The sequence below is a fragment of the Eretmochelys imbricata genome, chromosome 2 (genome assembly GCF_965152235.1).
Source record: "Eretmochelys imbricata isolate rEreImb1 chromosome 2, rEreImb1.hap1, whole genome shotgun sequence".
Lineage (NCBI taxonomy): Eukaryota > Metazoa > Chordata > Testudines > Cheloniidae > Eretmochelys > Eretmochelys imbricata.
This window is the reverse complement of record NC_135573.1, coordinates 171,765,418-171,787,808: the sequence shown is the minus strand read 5'-3', so window position 1 is coordinate 171,787,808 and position 22,391 is coordinate 171,765,418. Positions and strand designations below refer to the sequence as shown.

The following is a 22,391-nucleotide window of genomic DNA, read 5'->3' as shown; positions in this document are numbered from 1 at the left end:
GCAATGAGACCCCAGAAAAAATAAATTGAATCTGAAAGGCGCATATGACCACTCTCGCAATGGCTCCAGATTAAACCATTTTAATGCAGCACAAACATCATTCTGTCATGTTTCGTTTTTATTTCTCTGCATGATCAAGAAGAAAATTAAGTTGAATTCTTCCCTGCAATGAAAATGGAGTGTTTGGAGTTGTAGTAATGGCTTATAATGTTAATCTACTCTCTAATGCAGACAACTGATGCAGAATACCAATATTGTTACTACAGCCCTTATGTACTGTGAAGAGTTGCTCTTACCTAAAAAGCAGGTTCTGGCAGAAATGAAGGGCATGTGCTAAATGTTTTGTAGGTATTGTTTCAGGGTTTTTTACCAAATCTTTTGGAAGTAGGACAGTCAAGAGGACCTAATGGAGTTTTACAGTCTGTGCACAAATTCATCTTAACATCTTGTATATCAGTCCACAGCAGCAGGATGTAATATGTCTGACTTCCAAAATGCCTTTAGTGGATGTAAACTCTGGGGCAAGGGTGAGTGTGTGAGAACATATAGCTTTCTTTGAGTCTTTAACAACAGTGTGGAGAATTTGCTGTCTCCTGGCAGATGCATTCATGCAGCTTTTTCAAAATTCCTAATGACAGGGAGGAAGTAGAGAGGATATTTCCCACCTTAGACCAAGGGAGCTCTTGATCTTTCTAAAAAGCAAATGGGGAGAGAAGCACAGAAAGCACTGACAATTAATGGTAAATATAAATGTGTAACAATGCTGTCTGTGGGGGGCTGTCAAAGGAGGAGCTGAAGAGAGACAGGCCAGAATGAATGAAAGGAAACAGTCACAGCAGCAGTTTCACATGAGTGAAAAGAGAAACTGACTGGAAGAGTCCTCAGAGCTACTCCTTTGTTTTCATTTTTTATTTGGAGAAGAGTTTTTTGCACCTTGTGTTGATCCCTCCCACTCGTCTTTCTCATTTTAATGTTAGAGCAGTTGTGTCACCAAGTGACGTCAAAGCCTGAAGATTCCCACTTCAATCAGTACTGCAGGGTAGAGAAACCTAGCAAGGTCTGAAATGTGGGGGCTTTCCTGAGAATGGGTGTTTAAAACCACACCTGTTGAGCTGCATTGTTTCCAACCTGGTCAGTTGCGTTGACGAGTCTATTCTCTCTCTTTCTTAGAAACTGGGAAGATCGACCAAGATATCTATCAATACAACACACCAGGATTCACTGGCTGCCTGTCTAGAGTGCAGTTCAACCAGATTGCCCCACTCAAGGCAGCCCTGAGACCTACCAACACCTCCTCTCACGTCCACGTTCAAGGGGAGCTAGTGGAATCCAACTGCGGAGCATCTCCACTGACCATCCCACCAATGTCTGCTGCCACTGACCCCTGGCATTTAGATTCAGGTAAGGGGTGGACTGACTGCAAGGAAAAGCAGTTGAGCATTTAAAACTAAATGGAAAAATCTATACTGGATGAATTTTACAAAGGTGGAACAACGACTATAATGAGGGGTGCAAAATCAGAACAAAAAAGGAAGGGATTTATCATTGGCTTTAAATTCATGAGTAAGGTGTGGAGAAATATTAATGGATGTGCCCTGTGGTAGGCAGGAGTACATATTTGCATGTCTGTCTTTCTCTCTAGCATCCTTACATTATCAGTTCAGGTGAGAAAGAACGCATCCTTCATTACATCCAGCATATACATTCTCTACAATACACATTTCATATGTATATTTGTGCTGTTTGTTTGGTTTTTCGCATTTTAATCACATTAGACAATGAAGCTTCACTGGTCTGTTTCATGCTCATTTTGCTTTCTGATTCTTATATACCAGCAAAGTGAGCCTTTGGCCTCATAACACTGCAGATGGATGTTAAATTTGAATGGCATTATAGCAGTCCTTAAAACATTTCTATTCATGTTCTGTTCTGCGTAAATCTTGTAGTGTTTAAATCATGAGCCTAAAACTAGCTGTTGTGGTCCCACTTTCCATGGAGTACTGGTTATATTACGTGCAAGTATTGACAAATATGTTGTTCACAGCACTGGTTTTGTGCTGATAAATGAATACATTCTATTGTGCAGCCCCATCCAAAAAGTATCTAATTTTAAGAGCAAATATGTTTCTAAACTGCAAATTTGTTTTCTACCCTTGCAGTGTCTGCTTTCCCTAGGCCATTTTTAATGAGAAATCCCATTAGCCAGCACCACATTCATCTCAGGCTGAAAATGCTGGGAAACCAAAACAATTTGCTGATCCTAGCAGGTCCATCCTGCTCTCTGACTGGCTGTTACCAGCAGCCTTGGAAAGTACACAGTGCGCCTGATTTTAGAATAAGTGGTTTATCTTTCAGCTTCCCAGGCTTCAGATAAAATATTAAACAAATTTGTTTATTCCATTCCCTTCAGAGTTATGCAAACCAAACCTATATTGACGTCTGCCCAGTGCTGCAAACTTAATTCTGATTTCACTTACACCAGTGTAAATCACGAGTTATGCTGTTCAAGTTATTGGAGTTACATTGAGGTCAAGCCAGTGTAGGTGAGATCAGAATCAGGTCCCGAGTGTTTTTATACCTAATTATCTCTCTTGATCAATTGGTTTGTGGCTTTATCCATCTGTTAGTCTGAGTGTCAGGCCATGGTAAGTATACCAACTTCAAAGAACCATAGGCTCACATCATGGCTCCTTGCAGGAAAAGTCTGTGGGGACTGGGAAATTCTACGGATCTCTTTGCTGAGTTTACTTTGAATTTTTCTTCTGTCAAGGAAGGGGGGTTGTATGAGGCTATATTAACTTCTGAACAGATTTCCCCAGGGATGAGAAAGGAGGGAGGATGTCCCACCCTTCACCCTCTGTGACCGGGGTCCCAATGGGGGCCAGCTGAGGTTATCCAGTTAGGGTGAACTGCAAAGAATGGGGCAGACACTCCCCAAAGCTGGTGGATAATTCAATATTTAGATTTACCAAGCTAGTAATAAACAGCTTCTCTATTATACCTTACTGGTTATTCAGAAGGCCAAACAACACTGGAGCGGGGTGGACACCCGCTTGGACCCAGACGGGTTTAAGATAGCCCTGGGAGAGGGCTGGGGCAGGGGAAGAGCTGGGCTGATTGGCAGAGCAGCCGCAGCTGGGGGCCATGCCCCAAACAGACCCAGCGGGCCTTATAAAAGCCAGGGAAGCCAGGAGCAGAAGAACACTCTCTCTCTAACTCTGAGAGGGAGGAACCTGGCTGTAGAGACCGGAATGGAGGACCTAGTTTGGAGCAGGGCTAGGGAAAGGCCAAGGGCGCTAGGGAGCTCTGGCCTAGGAAAGCCCCAGCCTGCAGGCCTGGGAAGGCCTATTAGGAATGGGGGTTGCAGGAGCAGCCATGGGTAGGCAGAGGCAGCAGGTCCAAACCCAACCTTGCCTGTGATGAATGGCTCATACTGCAGTCTGCCCCAGGGCGCAGGGGCTAGCTGGTGACTGGTAGGAGCCTACCACTGAGGCAAGGTAGGAATAGTGGGTGGGGGGTTCCCCTGGGAGGGGGAGACCCAGAACTGTGGGGTACCACCAGGGGCAGCACCCAGTGAAAGGGGCACTGCGGTCCTGGGAGGGACACAGGAGCCAGCAGCAAGGCGAGATACTGGCCTGAAGAGGGCGTTCCAGAGGCTGGAACGCTAATTCCCTGACACGACCAGCAGGAGGCGCCGCCAGTGAGTCATTGCCCGGTTACAAACACCATTCCCTTGAAGTAACCAAGCCTCAGACCTCCATCCAGGTATCCAAGTCAAATATGATGAAGATTTCTGAGAATCTTATTTCATCATATAAAAGAAAAGGTTCTACCAATCCCAAAGGATCAGACACATTACCCCCCAAGTTACTGAATATTCCAGATCTTACCCAAATGCACGCATACAGCCAATTCTTATTAACTAAACTAAACTTTTTTAAAAAAGAAAAGGGAGAGAGTATGGTTAAAAGTTCAATATACATACAGACATGAGATCAATTTTTGAGGTTCAGATTCATAGCAGAGATGATGAGTTTTGTAGTTGCAAAGAGTTCTTTTAGAATTTAGTTCATAGGTTATAGTCCAATAGCATATCCAGGGTGTAGCAGCTTAATTGGGATCTCATCTTGCGACTGAAACTTCCCCTGATGAAGCTTAAGCAGATCTGAGATAAAAAAGGATCAGGTTCCAAGGATCTTTTATACAATTTCAGGTCTCCTTTGACAAGTCTGAGCCCCTGGGGGAATAATAGGGCCTTATTTCCTAAGCATCATTGTTAATTATTCAGACAGATTAACATAAGGCAGTCTATCACCAGTACTTAGCTATACAAATTAACATACGACAATCGCCTGTTCCTCCACCATTCACCAATGATTTGCTATACATTTCTAAGAGAGATAAATACAGAGATATCCCGTGTTCACACTTCATTTAAATGCTAGGATGTTCTTTTGATCTTTGAATTATCAGAATACAGCATGGACAGGGACCGTTGATTACATTGTTGACTACTACCCATACATATATAAATACACAAAAACACAAACATTATCTCCCAACCTGTCTTTAAGAGTTGAATTTGAGACACTTATTTTGCAGGATGTTTTAACCCTTTCTGGCCATGTGTCACACCCTCCAACATTGTGGATCCCCAATCCAGCCAGTGGGGTGTTGGCAGCTTCATGGTACAGATATAACCATATAGAGAGACACTACCATATGACACATGCCCTCCATACAGCCAACTTTTTGTAACATTTCAGCCCATCTCCTTCCCCTTGTACCATGTAAGAGGGGAGCATAACGCTATTAGTTTTATTAATTGTTCCTCATAAGATCTCTTAGCCTGTTGCTCATCTTCTCTGAAATCATCCAATACATTGGTGCCTGAAGATTATGCCTCATGCCCCCATTTCAGTCTAGTGTACTTACAAAATCACCTTCCTATGCTTTTTAAATAAAAGGGCCCTGCCCCACTTTAACTTACTGAAAATAAACTAGTGCAGTTGGACTACTATAACTAAAGGAATTTTTTCCTACAAAGAAGTTCACTACACATGGAGTTTTGTCATAGCTGAAGAAGGACAACCTGGCAAGAGTCCCTCATTGTCCACTCAGAAGTAATGGCAGGGCTTTTCTTAACACATTCAGTTGGAAGCTGGCATGAAAGGGGGCCCAGCCTCATTCTCAGTGGGGAGCAGCAACATCAAGATTGGGAGCCAGGGATTTCTTCTCATTTCTCTTCCACTACTCAGTGAGAGTAGAGGGGGTGGTTAAAATCACTCTACACCTCTCTGGTAAATAACTGCTACATACAAAGGGGAGAAACAAAGTGAAGCCCTAACAATTCCACAGTGAGTAGAATGTAGTGTCACAGTGACAGGAGTGAAAGGTCGTTGAGTGATGCCTGACATATACTTCACTCCACCGTGGTGCAGAACAGGTACCCTCTCTCTTGGATCCCCTTCATACAGGGGAACTAGTGTAGTTTCACTGTCAAAGACATGAAGTGAGGTGAGGGAGGTGAGTGCAGTGATACCCCCATCCCTCCATCAATGTTAATTAAGAACAACTTCGTCCTTGTACAGGATCTCTGCTGGTCTAAAGAAGTTGACTGTTTCACTCCAAGAAAAGATAGTCATAGAGTTTAAGGCCAGAAGGGAACATCAGATCATCTAGTCTGAATTCCTGTATATCACAAGCCACAAACACCGCCACCACAAACACCATCCAGCACCCACACACTAAGCTCAGAGGTGGATTAGGGGTTTGTGGGGGCCCTGGGCCAGAGCAAGTGGGGGCCCCTTCCCACCCCTTCCACCTGCAGTCCTCCCTGACCCCCCACCCAGCACTCCTGACTGAGGTGCACCAATGCCCGAAGCTCCGGCAGTAGCATGGAAATGATTAAGTGAGAAATACCCAGATAGTCCTCGTAAGTGACCCGCACCCACAGACTGTAGAGAAAGGTGAAAAACCACCAAGGTCACTGCCAATCTGACCGTATTGTAGACAATATGACTTTGGACTCACACACATGATATTAATGAATGGTAATGAACAACACATTTGTTTCTAATGTCACTTACTTTAGCAAGTTGGTAGTTTGCACACTGGAGATTTTTAGTGTGAGAGAATTCCCAAACCATCCAAAATTTGCATACCAAAAGCTTTTCTAGTGTGAAGTGTGTGGGGAAAGTACATGAAAAATTAGAGGTATGAAATAAGACCACCCTTTGGTTCCAGAACTGGAAGATGTACTTCAATTCTTAGTGTAAATTTCCTTAGGCACTAAATTGGATAGGAGGACAATGACAATGGTCCTTTGAAAGTCGCAGATTTAACTCCTGCTGTGCTAAAGGGAAAGGCAGCTGGAATATAGTCAGCTCCCACCCTCTCACACTGAAATGGCTGCAAAGAACATGTCTTGTGAAGTAACTGAACAGTAACCGCCTCTGTGGTTGCTAGGTAGCCTTCAGATACATCTATTCATTTGTATTATGATTTCCACCCACACAGTTTAGTTGCACTTTAGATCCAGCAATGTCAAAAGCTTGGTGCAGGATGACTGAAGCCAAAACCTTCTAACCTGGGTCCCCAAACTTAGACTCATAAATCCATACATAGGTTCCTAAATCAGTGGCATAAAATTACCAGAGGTGCTGAGCACAGATCCCATTGAAATTAAGCTACTGTACATCTGTATTGTTGCTAGACCTTGGGTAAGGTCTCATGTAAAAGAATAGATCACACTGGTTAGTTAACTGTGCTAAAACAGATGTTGCTCCAAAAATAATTCAAGATGGATGGATATTGCAGGAAGTAGCTCCCTTTCTGACTCTGTGTCCTGCCAGTGCTACAGGAATCATGCTAATCATTACCTACCAGCAGAGATCCCCTGGAGGGACAAGAAGAACACTATGATGGGTGCTATCACTGGTGTCATTGCAGGGATATGTGTGTGCATGTTGTATTCCTGGGGGAATTCTTCGCCACTGCATGCACACAGAATTCATGTCCACTGCAGATTTCTTTGCTTCCCTGCAGAAAAATGACTTTGTAACAGGAAAGCAAAGAGAAGCCACATGAGCGGTCGCATGCCCCACCCCAGCAACACAGGCATATCATTTCGGGCACCCAGAGCAGCTGGCGGAGAGTAAATCACTGTGGAGGGACAGGGCTGAGGATACTCCAGAAGGTGCCAGGTCAGACCCATCTCCCATTTGCCCAACCCCTGTGCATCCAGACCCCTCGCCCCATACCCAGATGCCCACCACTAAGCCTCTCCACACTTGGATCCTGCTGGGCTGAGTCTGCCTGTCCACATCTAGTGTGCCTGGCACGGAGGAGCAGAACCCCACGGTGTTTCTGGGACAGGCCCAGCCCTTGTGCTGTGTCAGGGTTGGGTGAAGCCTCACCACCAATGTCCCCAGGGATTGCTGCAGGGTGATCTCCCACCTCCCTGCAGCCAGTGGCCTCTGCTCCCCACTGCAATACTGGAGCCTCCACGTTTTTTTATCGACAAATAAAATTTGCAGAATTTTTAATTTTCTGCCACGGAATTCCCTGAGGAGTAATGTTCTGGAGGGGAGTGAGCAGCAGGGGTTCACCAGTCAAATAACATGAGACCACGTGATAGTGCTAGCAATATAATCCCAGAGCTACCATGAAAAACAAGTGCTGCTTATTAGCTTAAGACAACATTTCAAACTTGGATGCCCACAGTTAGGTCTCAATCCATTTCTAAGCAGGCAGGTGTCCATACCACAACTATTACTGATTATCTCTCATTTTTGCAGCCATAGAGACAAAACTAGAATGTGCCCTGGAGACTAAATCACCCTCTTGCGCCTAGAAGTGATTCCTATGAGTCAGGTTTGCAACATATTGGTGGGGAGGCATGCACTGCCATTGCCTGTGCTAAACACAGGACTTCAGTCTCTTGCACTTGTACTTGGCACTGAATTCACATACATTTAGAATTAATACAATTTCCATTTCCTTCTGGATTCATTGCCAGAGTTAAAATGCTGCTTCACCCCCCTTTCTGGCACTTTGCCATACTATTGAACAACTTTATCTTAAAGCATTATCTTGTTTAGCTTGCTGAGTATCTTTATAATGCATAGTCTTTCGCTGTTGCCATGGTGACTCTTTCTGGCGATGGTGTAGTGGTGAAATTCAACAAGTCATTCTCCACTATAGTCTGACTTTTGAGTGCTGACTTATGAATGAATCCTAGAATATCAGGGTTGGAAGGGACCTCAGGAGGTCATCTAGTCCAACCCCCTGCTCAAAGCAGGGCCAATCCCCAATTTTTGCCCCAGATCTCTAAATGGCCCCCTCAAGGATCGAACTCACAACCCTGGGTTTAGCAGGCCAATGCTCAAACCACTGAGCTATTCCCCACCCCACTTTAAAACAAAGATTAAGGAAAGAATAATTAAAGACATAAAGATAAATGGAACATGGGTTTACCAAAGGTAGATCGTGCCAGACTAGCTGATACCTTTCTTTGATAAGAGAGTTGATTTCTTAGACAAGGGGAATGCAATAGATCTAATCTATGTGGACGTCAGTAAAGCATTTGACACAATACCATGTGGAAAATTACGTGTGGTTTGTGACAGGTTGCCACCACCCCTTTGGGGTGCCACCTGATATACTGGGGTGCCACTGAGCCTGCCCGTTCCACCAGTCTGGGCTCCCTCACCCTGTCCTGCTATGCCAGGCCCTCAAGCCTTCTCCAGCACACACACACAGGTAGGGACACGCCCAGCTGGAAAAAAATACACAGACACTGAGATCAGCTCTGTGTGGGAGGACTCAGCTCGGGGATTGCCCCGCACGCAAATATACACGTCCTTTGGGATGCAATCCCAAAATTATATTGTCTTGCACTGCATAGAGATCTATACAGCGTAAGATCATGAAATCCGCCTCCTCCCTCAATGTGTGGAGGTTATACACAGCTCCCCCGCCCCCGCCCCCCAGTCCCAGTTATGAATTACACAAACTGGTTTTAGAATAAACAAAAAAACATGTTTCTTAACTACAAAAGGTAGATTTTAAGTGATTATAAGGGATAGCAAAGAGATCAAACCAGATTACTGAGCAAATAAAACAAAATACGCAACCTAAACTTAATACACTAAGTTAACTGGTTAATAGTAGCAAATTCTCACCTTAAATGTTGTTTTATGCAGGTTACAGAGTTTCTTGAAGGTAAACTGCACCACTTGCAGCTTAAATCTCCAGGTATGCCTTTCACAGGCTAGACCTTTCTCACTTAGGCTCAGACCCTTCCCCCCCCCCCCCAGCTTAGCTCCATTGTTCCTTCAGGTGTTTTCATCAGTCTTCCTTCTTGGGCAGGGAGGCATTGGAGAAGAATCAAGATTAACTCATTCCCCAGCCTTAAAATGAGATTTGCATATGGCAGGAATCCTTTGTTTTCCAGTTTGACCCCCACCCCATCTTAATGGAAAAACACGAGAAGTCGAAGATGGTGTCCAGTACCAGGTGACATGATCAGCTTACGCTGCAGCATCCCAGCTGTGTCAAAGCAGCATCCCAGGAAACTTCTCAGGAAGGAGGGAGATTAGCATCTTCAGAGACTTCCTCCTAATGGCCCATCCAGGCTGTTTGCATACCGTCTGGTGGGCATTCCCCAGGTGAAAACATAGTTGTAATTGTTACATAGTTAATATACCTAATTTCAGATATAGAAATGATACATGCATACACATTGGATAATCATATTCAGTAAATCATAACCTTTCCATTGATCTCACATGACCCACCCATCTTGCATAAAATACATCTTACTTATGCCATATTCATATCATAAGCATATTTCTATGAAGAATATGGGACTGTAGTGTGCCAGCTGCCCCACTCCTGGAAAACAAGAGTTAAAAGCAGCCCTGGAGAGGGCTGCAGCTGTGAAAGGCTAGGCTGATTGGGGAAGCAGCCACAGTTGTGGCCAGCTCAATCAGTAGCCACTGAGGCAGGGTGGGTTTAAAGGGTTAGGGGTTCCCCTGGGAGGGGAGACCCAGAGTATGGGGGTACTGCTGGGGCAGAACCCTGAGGTAAAGGGGACCGGGGTCCAGGAGGGACACGGGGCCCGAGGCAGACAAAACACTGGCCTGCAGAGGGTGCTCTGGGCTGGAAAGAGTTAATTCCTGAGACGACCAGCAGGAGGTGCCGCTCCGGTGAGTCATCGCTTCACTACAGGGACATAATGTCACATGGTTAACTCATCGTGTTACATTAATCCTTTCACTAGGGATGATGTGACTAATATATCAGCATTGTGGCTGTTTTGAACAAAGACTTCTATCTCCTTCCTGAGCAGCATTAGAGGTTGTCAGTGAGTAAGGCTAATTGGGCTTCTAAGCTTCTTTTCTGTGACCATTAGCCCTTCCACATGTTAGCAGACAGAGCAATTATCTTGTGACAGGAACTGTAGAAATGCTGTTCAAGGATGCACCAGTTCAAAAAGCAGCTGAAGTACTGAATAGCTGCTGCTTTTGCTATATTATATTCTCTTTGTCCCTGTACATTTGGATCATGAAAGCAGAGGACCCCAATCATTATTAGCTGCAAATAGTATTTCTGATTTCAAACTATCTTGGCCTGTGGGTGCAGTATATGGAGCATCTCCCAATTGCAGCTCTCTTGGAGAATAGCACACTCAGTGGTTGATCCTCGTTTGTAATGGTGCTTCCAACAGCACAAGAGCCAGCTCGATAACAGATGATATAAGAAGCTGTTCTCATCATCTTCTTCAGGGGAAAGCAGTAGATGATTCTTTCCTACAAATCCCTGTCTGTAGTGACAGATGAGTTAGAAGAGAAGAATCAGTCATCTTTATTCATGATGGGCCCCTCCATTTCCAAACTTGACCTCTGAAGACACCAAAAGTGCAGATCCAGAAAGGGTTTAGAGGACAAAAGGCCAAGCATGCCACTGTACTAAGCATCTGTACTGAGAATGAGGCCACTCACACATTTTTAAAGGCACCTATTACATGGTTTCTGGGCACTGAACAGTTTTGTTTGTTTGTTTTTAAATTAACATGCTTGCTGATCATTGCTGACAATGCAGTACTCATTGACATTAAGCTATAAGCTAGACCAGGGGTAGGCAACCTATGGCACGCATGCTAAAGGCGGCACGCAAGCTGATTTTCAGCAGCACTCACACTGCCCGAGTTCTGGCCACTGGTCCAGGGGGGGGCGCTGCATTTTAATTTAATTTTAAATGAAGCTTCTTACACATTTTAAAAACCTTATTTACTTTACATACAACAATAGTTCAGTTATATATTATAGACATATAGAAAGAGACCTTCTAAAAACGTTAAAATGTATTACTGGCACATGAAACCTTAAATTAGAGTGAATAAACGAAGACTTAACCCACCACTTCTGAAAGGTTGCCGACCCCTGAGCTAGACTCACCATTGCCCACTCATGCAAAGATTTGAAAAAGCCCCTACATCATGTCCTTAAGGCCAACAGAGTCAGCCTCTGGCAAGTCACTTGAGAAATGAGTTGCAGAGCCAAGGAATCTGAGGAGAATGACCCACCTTCAGCCCCCAGATTTCCATACCAACAGAGTATCTCCAAAAATGTCCAAGCTTGATTTCTGGTGCATTTGCTAACAGGGAAGAGGTGATTTTTCTTGGGTAGCCAGGACACAACAAAGCAAAACTTCATAGCTCAGCAGCTCATCATCAACGCTGCAAATTAATATTAGTAGGTAATAGGTCGTAAGATGTAACAGTTTATATTTTTCTCATCCCTAAGGAGCAGGAAGACAAACGAAGGAAAGTGTCTGTCTGAGATTTGGCAACATCAGTGCTTGCTCCTTAAATGCTTAATTACGGTGCTAGAATTTGCTGTAATCTCTACTGATGGAAAGTTAAATATGGACCCTTCACTCTTGCCTGGTTCTCTTTCACAATTGTGCATGTTTTTCTTCTCCTAAAAGATATACTCACAGTCTGTAGTTTCTGACAGTTCATCAGATGTACCAGCCAGTTGATGTTTAGCTACCATCCAAACCTATACATTGTTTTGGTACTTGCTAAGAGACCCACGCGTTTGTAGCTATTTCGTACAGCACTGAGTAGAATGTTAATCATACAGTCTAGGAATAAGAAAATTAGTAGATCAGTTTACAAAGAGAGCCACTGTCACCTCTGCTAAGACTGTATTTATTTTACAAATATATCAATAACTAGGAATCCTGTTAAGGGAAATTATTAAATAGTGGAGAGGGAGGCATTTTGATATCCAAATTCTTGGCTCCACTGCCTTGCTTTTCCTTTGGCTCTCTCTCCAGAGGTTGAAGACAATTTAGTGAACTAGCATAAACACTCTGAAGCTGAAGGCCAAGGTTGGTGCCTTTACAGTTTCAAGTTTAAATTTATATTTTGACTCTGAATATTGAAGCTCTCTTCTTTGTCCCTACATCATACCACATGCTCCATACAAAAGTTTGGGGTTTTGTTTTGTCTCTTTTTTTTTTTTTAGAAAATTAATGCACACATCACATGTATGGGGCCAGGGGCTGATCCTATTCCCATTAAAATCAGCCACAAAATCCTCATTGACCTCAGCAGGAGCAGGATTTGTCCCACCATTTTTGATAATTACAAATATAGGAGCTACAAATTATAGGCACATTAATGTACAAATTGGGAATATAGCAGTTGCTATTTTTCAGGCTTCTCAGTTTACAAATACATTAGTTTAAAAGCCATTCCCCTCAAGACTCATCACCACAGGCTTCATCTTTCACCGAGAGAGGTGTAAATGGCATTACATGTCTCAGTATCCAAAACCTTTAATGTGACAGCATAGAGTACCAAAGATCTCCAAAATTGGTATCAAAGGGACAATAATCAAACAGTCTTTATTGCTCAGGAGGGTGTGGGTGTGGAAAGAGATACAAATACCTATTTAGCTCACAAGATCCAGCCTCCTGAAGGCAAACAGAAAATGAGACTTTCCCCACTGCAGGGGTTGGAGTAGACATGTTGCTTGCAGGGTAGGCAACCCATGTAAATGAGTTTCCCAACCCTGAACTGCACTATTCCCTATTCTTAGTTCTTTCCCGTCCTTGCAAGGCATATGTAGAGAGGCCTGGAACTATTTCCACCCTAGGGCTATTTTGTAACCTTCTTCCATGACTCCAACAGAGAGAGGAGAATGGAATCAAAATCCTTCCCACATGCCATTGTAAAATGAAACAAAAGAGAAACCCTGTCTTTGGAGATTTACACACATACACACGCTTTCCATAAAGACAATTTTTCCTAGTCCCGAGGCAGTTTTTTATAGGTTTCCCTTTGGGTCCATTACCAATGCTTAGATATCTACAGCTAGGCTTTGATCAGCACTTAACTCTACAGTTCCTTTGAGAGCACCAGAGCGTTTCGTATTCTACATTAATTATAAAAGGAAGTATTTGTTTTCCTTCCTTAACAGGTGAAATGTAAGACCGGTTCATGAAATTTTCATGAAGCTAATAGATTAGGCCAGCATGACTAATATATCATCAGTTCTTGTCTGAAGTCCTATTGAGGCACCCAGTGACATTCAGATGTGTCTACTGAGAAGTAAAAAGACAGCTGGGTCCAGGCTTTTGAGTGATGTAATATACTGCAAATCAGTTTGGAACTTTGTTAACAGTAAATATTCAAAATACTACATCTACACCTAAACGTATCTAAAATTGGAACTGTTATCAGACAAATCCAGCCCTGTATGGTGTAATCCTGTCAACCATTCTTATACCTAAAATGTATTGACCTAAATAAGGAAGAAAATCATGCATCACGGAACCTTTATGTTGAAATGAAAATTATATTGGTCTTGATTCTCCACTGCCTTGCACTTGCACAGTCAAAGCATGTAAAATGCTGTCATTGGGAAATGACAATGCAAAGTGCAAGACAGTGCAGAATCAAGTCTATTGGCTCATCTAATCCATCCCCGCTCCCAGTACAGGATTATTCCCTCTGTTTTCTCATGTGTTGTCCAGTATAGTTTTTTAATTGTCTCCAAGGATGCAGCTTTCATTGGATCACTGTGTCCTTCCACCTTTCCCTAGGAAGATTTTTCCTTAGTCACCACAAAAAACTACACACACTTTTTACATGCCTGTCACACAATCACTTTTAAAAGCTTTTTCCTGTGGTTACAAGAAGAATGCTATAACAAATTTCAGGAACCCCTGCTATAAGAAGTAGAGGGGTTAGTAGCAACCCATTTAGGAGTTATTCCATGCATCTCAGTGGATTGTTGAGCCTGGAGCCTATTGGTGACAGGTTAAGTGTCAATAGTGTCAACTATTACACTGCTGATCATTCTAACAGAAACATCCAGCAAATGTGTCTCCATAATCCTAGACTGTCTCCCCCACTACCCTACGTACCAGAGGAGTCCAGAGAACAATTTCGCAATCCCAACAACTTTTAATGTTTTAAAATTTGTTTTTGGAACAGAAGCAAAACCTTTTGAATGTTTTTGTTCAATGGCATTGTCAAAACAGCTGGTTTTGGATCAAAAATTTCATGCTTTTGATGTGTCTCTTTCTTTTGTCAAAAGTGACCAGAAAGCCCTGGGCCTCAAAAACTTTCCCAACAAAAACTTTGTAAAACCCGATATGCCTCTGCAAAACATTTTGACTTCAAGTAATTCATATTTTGACAGTCAGGCATGGTGGGTGCCTTTCGTGTGGTTTGCCCACAGTAAATTGATGCACTTGATCTAAATGCAAAACACAGTACACGAAGGCTCCTGCAAACTTTGCATGCCAAGTGTATTGTCTCCCTCATTGTCACTTATGACTGAATTGTTATAAATCTGTGCAAGGAAACCACAACATTTTTACCAAGAAAATTCTACTCACTAATGCCAGATGGGGCATCTTTTTATTTATTTATTTATTTATTTATTTATTTATTTTTAAATTCAAGTCCCTTGGTTCACTTATTGCCAGGGTCTGTTTCATTTAAGCCGTGGTGGGATATTGATGAAGACTTGCTGCGCACTTTGGTTGAGTGCTAACTACCCTCAGCTTTCACTCATTTTAATCACCTTGTCCTTATTGTCGTAAGCCCCACGCCAGCCGTTCATTAACCACCTGCTAAACTTTAAGCATGTGAGTATTCTCATGGACTTCACTTGCTTCACCAATATTACTTGCATGCTTGATGTTAAGTACCATACTTAACTGCTACGCTATATGAGGGCCTTAGTTATTGCAACTCATTATTTTACAATCTAAAATCCATGGAAAGGTATTACACTCTAGTGTGTAAACATGTTACCCTTAGTTATAATGATAGAAGAAGACAAAATATTAATGTTATATATTTTCCACTCGGTTGGGTTCATCGTAGAACAAGTAAGAAAGGGAAATTTCAGAGTAACTGCAGATGTGTGGTGCTACCATAGAGAGCCAAGCAATTAGTCAAACAGTTGCTGTAATTAGGGTGTCTGTTGAGAAAGGGTATGGAATTGGCAGCCTGAGTACAATAACCTTGTCTGAAAGGCAGCGTTGTACTTGCACGGAGTACAGCAAGAATACTAGGTATTTTTTTTCTCTGCTACAATCCAGAGAAGAACAATGGGCTGGTCTAGTCTCACACGCTTTCTCAGAAGCCTAAAATATCAGTGATTTTTGTACATGCAGCAACACAGGATTGGTCTGTCAGGGCTGTATTTCTTTGTTGGGTGATGGTACTAACAGTTAAGGGCCAGGGAAACCATCCAACAGCCAAAAGAAAGAAAAGCTCTATTTTGATTTGATCCAGTTGTCTGTTGGTTTCTCAGAAATTGGTTTGCTATTGGTTTCTCAGAAATTTTCTTTTTCCTTGGACACTAACTCTGATTATCTTCACTGAGACTGATTTTGCATCACCATAATTCCACTGACTCCAGTGAAGTTGATTATCATTTATACCACTGTGAAAACAGAATCAGGCTTTGAATGTTTGCAGAATTTGGAGCCTGTAGGCTAAACAGCTAAAAAGGGGCGATAAAGAGGGTTTTTCAATGAATATCACTACTGTTAGGTGGAGTGGATGTGGGGTTATGATAGCAACAGCTTTATTCTTGGCCCAAAGCAACAGAAATTGTTGAGCACAGTCACTGATTAACAACAAACTTCTTAAAATCCAACTTGGATGCAAAGGGAGCGGAGCAGATCTTCACAGAAGACTGGACCAAAACTCACATTTTAATCATAGAATTCACAAACCAGAGGAGTGTTTTTTTTCCAGGATGGCTGCTTCCACAGAAGAGCTCTTTGCCATGTTTGCTACTTTTTGATTCCCAGTGGATTGATAAAGATGGACACTTGGCTGCTGTAAAACAGAGAGATGGGGTGGAGATTAAGGGATTCCTGAATATCGAAGGAGACTATACCAGTATAGTTCCAGCCCAGCTTTTACAACCCAAATAACTAAATGGCCCTATTTATGGTCCTGAGTAACGACTAGGGTAGTGCATGGTATTTAGAACCAAAAATCATTCAGTTTCTTTGTGGAACTGGGATACTTTTGCCTAACTAGCATGGCAGTGACTGGTTGAAATTTCTGAATGAGGAAGGCAGCTTTCTTTTTTCTTCCTCAACCTAATAATTCAGCAGCAGTACAGCTGTAATCCCTATGGACAAGATAATTGCTTTTGCTATGTGAAGGTTAGCTACATGTAATAACTACAGCTTCATGACGCTTATTTGCTCTGGGCAAGTCATCATTTGCGGCTATTGTGGTACAAGTGTCAGGCAATGAACACGGTCCTGCTGGGATATGTTCTTACCATTAATGTCCTGGAGATAATGGAAGGATTTGAAGAGTCACCAAACGGTGATGGAGAAAATGAACACTCTTGCCCATTAACAGCTCCCCAGTGGTGCACCTATGTATCATTGCCGCACAGACTATTCATTATTCCACTCTGATGCAGATCCTAGTGGAGCACATACGCGAGTTTCTAGATATTAATGTTAGCTCACCAGTCAGTTAACAAGAATTTTGAAGAACTCCTGTTTGTATCCAAGGAAGAAGAATGGCACACTGTATATTCAAGATGGATGTTGATAAATTGGAGAGGATTCAGAGAAGAGCCACAGGATAATTAAAGGGTTGGAAAACATGCCTTATAGTGATAGACTCCAGGAGGTCAAACTATTTTGCTTAACAAAGAGAAGGTTAAGAGGTGACTTGATTACAGTCTGTAACTGTCTACATTGGGAACAAATATTTAATAATGGGCTCTTCAGTCTAGTACAGAAAGGTGTAATATGATCCAATGGCTGGCAGTTGAAGCTAGGCAAACTCAGACTGGAAGTAAGATATACATTTTTAACAGTGAGAGTAATTAAACATTGGAAAAATTTCCAAGGGCCGTGGTGGATTCTCCATCACTGACAATTTTTAAATCACGATTGGAGGTTTTTCTAAAAAATCTGCTCTAGAAATTATTTTGAGGGCATTCTATGGCCTGTGTTACACAGGAGGTCAGACTAGTAGCTATTTAACACACCATGGCTCTGCCTCAGTCCCAGAGTATACACATGAGAAACCACTTGAGGCCATGTGGTCTGAAGAGAGTTTTGGAGCTAGAGAAGTGATTCTGAGCTATCAAGACTTTGGTGCAGATGCTTTGCAACACAAAAGGAAACTAGATGCCTAAGAAGAGAAAGTTAAACTCCATAATGAGCAAGCCTCTGGATGCAGTGATTGTATCAGTGGTCTTTAATGGCAACCTATTACAATATACACTAAAGAAAAAAGGTTTCAGAGTAACAGCCGTGTTAGTCTGTATTCGCAAAAAGAAAAGGAGTACTTGTGGCACCTTAGAGACTAACCAATTTATTTGAGCATGAGCTTTCGTGAGCTACAGCTCACTTCATCGGATGCATACCGTGGAAACTGCAGCAGACTTTATATATACACAGAGAATATGAAACAATACCTCCTCCCACCCCACTGTCCTGCTGGTAATAGCTTATCTAAAGTAATCATCAGGTTAGGCCATTTCCAGCACAAATCCAGGTTTTCTCACCCTCCACCCCCTCACACAAATTCACTCTCCTGCTGGTGATAGCCCATCCAAAGTGACAACTCTTTACACAATGTGCATGATAATCAAGTTAGGCCATTTCCTGCACAAATCCAGGTTCTCTCACTCCTTCACCCCCCTCCAAAAACCCACCCCCATACACACACAAACTCACTCTCCTGCTGGTAATAGCTCATCCAAACTGACCACTCTCCAAGTTTAAATCCAAGTTAAACCAGAACATCGGGGGGGGGGGTAGGGAAAAAACAAGAGGAAATAGGCTACCTTGCATAATGACTTAGCCACTCCCAGTCTCTATTTAAGCCTAAATTAATAGTATCCAATTTGCAAATGAATTCCAATTCAGCAGTTTCTCGCTGGAGTCTGGATTTGAAGTTTTTTTGTTTTAAGATAGCGACCTTCATGTCTGTGATTGCGTGACCAGAGAGATTGAAGTGTTCTCCGACTGGTTTATGAATGTTATAATTCTTGACATCTGATTTGTGTCCATTTATTCTTTTACGTAGAGACTGTCCAGTTTGACCAATGTACATGGCAGAGGGGCATTGCTGGCACATGATGGCATATATCACATTGGTGGATGTGCAGGTGAACGAGCCTCTGATAGTGTGGCTGATGTTATTAGGCCCTGTGATGGTGTCCCCGAATAGATATGTGGGCACAATTGGCAACGGGCTTTGTTGCAAGGATAAGTTCCTGGGTTAGTGGTTCTGTTGTGTGGTATGTGGTTGTTGGTGAGTATTTGCTTCAGGTTGCGGGGCTGTCTGTAGGCAAGGACTGGCCTGTCTCCCAAGATTTGTGAGAGTGTTGGGTCATCCTTTAGGATAGGTTGTAGATCCTTAATAATGCATTGGAGGGGTTTTAGTTGGGGGCTGAAGGTGACGGCTAGTGGCGTTCAGTTATTTTCTTTGTTAGGCCTGTCCTGTAGTAGGTAACTTCTGGGAACTCTTCTGGCTCTATCAATCTGTTTCTTTACTTCTGCAGGTGGGTATTGTAGTTGTAAGAAAGCTTGACAGAGATCTTGTAGGTGTTTGTCTCTGTCTGAGGGGTTGGAGCAAATGCGGTTGTATCGCAGAGCTTGGCTGTAGACGATGGATCGTGTGGTGTGGTCAGGGTGAAAGCTGGAGGCATGCAGGTAGGAATAGCGGTCAGTAGGTTTCCGGTACAGGGTGGTGTTTATGTGACCATTGTTTATTAGCACTGTAGTGTCCAGGAAGTGGATCTCTTGTGTGGACTGGACCAGGCTGAGGTTGGTGGTGGGATGGAAATTGTTGAAATCATGGTGGAATTCCTCAAGGGCTTCTTTTCCATGGGTCCAGATGATGAAGATGTCATCAATATAGCGCAAGTAGAGTAGGGGCTTTAGGGGACGAGAGCTGAGGAAGCGTTGTTCTAAATCAGCCATAAAAATGTTGGCATACTGTGGGGCCATGCGGGTACCCATAGCAGTGCCGCTGATCTGAAGGTATACATTGTCCCCAAATGTGAAATAGTTATGGGTAAGGACAAAGTCACAAAGTTCAGCCACCAGGTTAGCCGTGACATTATCGGGGATAGTGTTCCTGACGGCTTGTAGTCCATCTTTGTGTGGAATGTTGGTGTAGAGGGCTTCTACATCCATAGTGGCCAGGATGGTGTTATCAGGAAGATCACCGATGGATTGAAGTTTCCTCAGGAAGTCAGTGGTGTCTCGAAGGTAGCTGGGAGTGCTGGTAGCGTAGGGCCTGAGGAGGGAGTCTACATAGCCAGACAATCCTGCTGTCAGGGTGCCAATGCCTGAAATGATGGGGCGCCCAGGATTTCCAGGTTTATGGATCTTGGGTAGTAGATAGAATATCCCAGGTCGGGGTTCCAGGGGTGTGTCTGTGCGGATTTGATCTTGTGCTAAAGATTAAGAATGAGCTCTCAAAAATGGATACTCTCATAAAAAACCAACCTTCCACACAAACTTCCTCGTGGCTGGATTTTACTAAAACTAGACAAGCCATTTACAACGCACACTTTGCTTCTCTACAAAAGAAAAAGGACACTAAACTTTCTAAACTTCTACATGCTACAAGGGGCCACAGCAATGGTTCCCTCAACCCACCTAGCAATATTGTTAACCTATCCAACTATACTCTCAGCCCAGCAGAAGCAGCTGTTCTATCTCGGGGCCTCTCCTTCTGCCCCTCCACCCCCACGAACATGATACAGTTCTGTGGTGACCTAGAATCCTATTTTCGACGTCTCCGACTAAGGAATATTTCCAAAATACCTCTGAACAACAAACTAATCCACAGAGGTCTCCCTACTAACACTACAGAAAGAAGGATTCTAGGTGGACTCCTCCTGAAGGTCGAAACAGCAGACTGGACTTCTACATAGAGTGTGATATATGCCATCATGTGCCAGCAATGCCCCTCTGCCATGTACATTGGTCAAACTGGACAGTCTCTACGTAAAAGAATAAATGGACACAAATCAGATGTCAAGAATTATAACATTCATAAACCAGTCGGAGAACACTTCAATCTCTCTGGTCACGCAATCACAGACATGAAGGTCGCTATCTTAAAACAAAAAAACTTCAAATCCAGACTCCAGCGAGAAACTGCTGAATTGGAATTCATTTGCAAATTGGATACTATTAATTTAGGCTTAAATAGAGACTGGGAGTGGCTAAGTTATTATGCAAGGTAGCCTATTTCCTCTTGTTTTATCCCTACCCCCCCACCCCGATGTTCTGGTTTAACTTGGATTTAAACTTGGAGAGTGGTCAGTTTGGATGAGCTATTACCAGCAGGAGAGTGAGTTTGTGTGTGTATGGGGGTGGGTTTTTGGAGGGGGGTGAAGGAGTGAGAGAACCTGGATTTGTGCAGGAAATGGCCTGACTTGATTATCATGCACATTGTGTAAAGAGTTGTCACTTTGGATGGGCTATCATCAGCAGGAGAGTGAATTTGTGGGGGGGGGTGGAGGGTGAGAAAACCTGGATTTGTGCTGGAAATGGCCTAACCTGATGATTACTTTAGATAAGCTATTACCAGCAGGACAGTGGGGTGGGAGGAGGTATTGTTTCATATTCTCTGTGTATATATAAAGTCTGCTGCAGTTTCCACGGTATGCATCCGATGAAGTGAGCTGTAGCTCACGAAAGCTCATGCTCAAATAAATTGGTTAGTCTCTAAGGTGCCACTAGTACTCCTTTTCTTTTTTTAAAGAAAAAAGAACAGCTATGCTTTAAATACTGACCTGAGTCATAAATAATTTCTCCGATTTCTGCATCTCCTCCAATAACGGTTTTCCTATCGAAATTTTCTTGTTTATTCATTGAAAACACTACTGTGTTTCTGTGACAAAGTATCAAGTTCTGTAAGTGTGCAGCCATATGCACAACTACCAGGGATATACAATATAGAGCTAGCAAGTAGACACTGCAGTGATGGGCAATACAGAAAAATTATGATCACAGATTAAATAGATGAGATTCCCTTTGAAAATACTCCTCAATATTCTGTGGATGGCCAAACCTGGAACTTCCCATCCAAACTTTAGCCTAAAGCTGAACTGATTCTTTGGCCCATCTCTACCACAATCACTCATTTGTTTACTTTAGGCTGTGCAATAAAAAAGAGAATTCCTTTTTTGTCACACGGTTTGCTGGTACTGTATAGCAGTCCCTAAAGGCTGGAGAAATTGGAATCCCTTCTGGTTAGCAATGTCTAGTATCACTAAGGCAGAAATCTCACTAGAAACACAACACGGTCTCCCACTGTTAGGGAGAAATAAATTTAAAAATCCTGTAAAAGTCTGGATTGCCTCTTGTATTTCGTTTAGATTCTTGAATGGTTTGGGGTTGAGCAGAGTGGCTTTGAGGTATCAGGCAGAGGGGAAAGTTTCTTATTTAAAAATAAAAATACAAATCACAGCGGACTTTCTTTTTTTAACTTTATTTATTTTAGGATCTTGGGCTTGCGACAAGTGTATGTTTAAGACAGTCTTGTGAGTTTTCGGGAACTGATGTGTTATAACATGAATCTTTGATTCCCGTTTTACAGCCAGTGCTGATTTCCCATACAATGGTCAAGCTATAGGAGATGGAGTTAACAGGAACTCTGCCATTATTGGAGGTAAGAAAAATATATGCATTGGTAAGATGTTTTGTGGCTTGTGCATAGACGTCTGAAATTGCAGAAAATAGTGTGTTCAAACTGTTTGGCTGAGTAAAGGGTTTCCCTACATGGGACAGTTATACCAGTGTAAGGTAAGGTGTGAATATAAACCACTGCAGTTATACTGGGCTAA

The 22,391-nt window shown here is 42.8% G+C and overlaps 1 protein-coding gene across 1 annotated transcript in view; it reads left to right on the top strand.

Annotated features, from left to right (window-relative positions):
- The window catches only part of CNTNAP2 (contactin associated protein 2), a 1,133,690-nt gene that overhangs the window by 1,108,474 nt on the left and 2,825 nt on the right, over positions 1-22,391 (top strand). The window contains exons 22-23 of the mRNA XM_077808720.1: positions 1,171-1,401; positions 22,145-22,216. Coding sequence (XP_077664846.1) covers positions 1,171-1,401; positions 22,145-22,216 — 303 coding nt within the window. The remainder of the gene's footprint in view (positions 1-1,170; positions 1,402-22,144; positions 22,217-22,391) is intronic.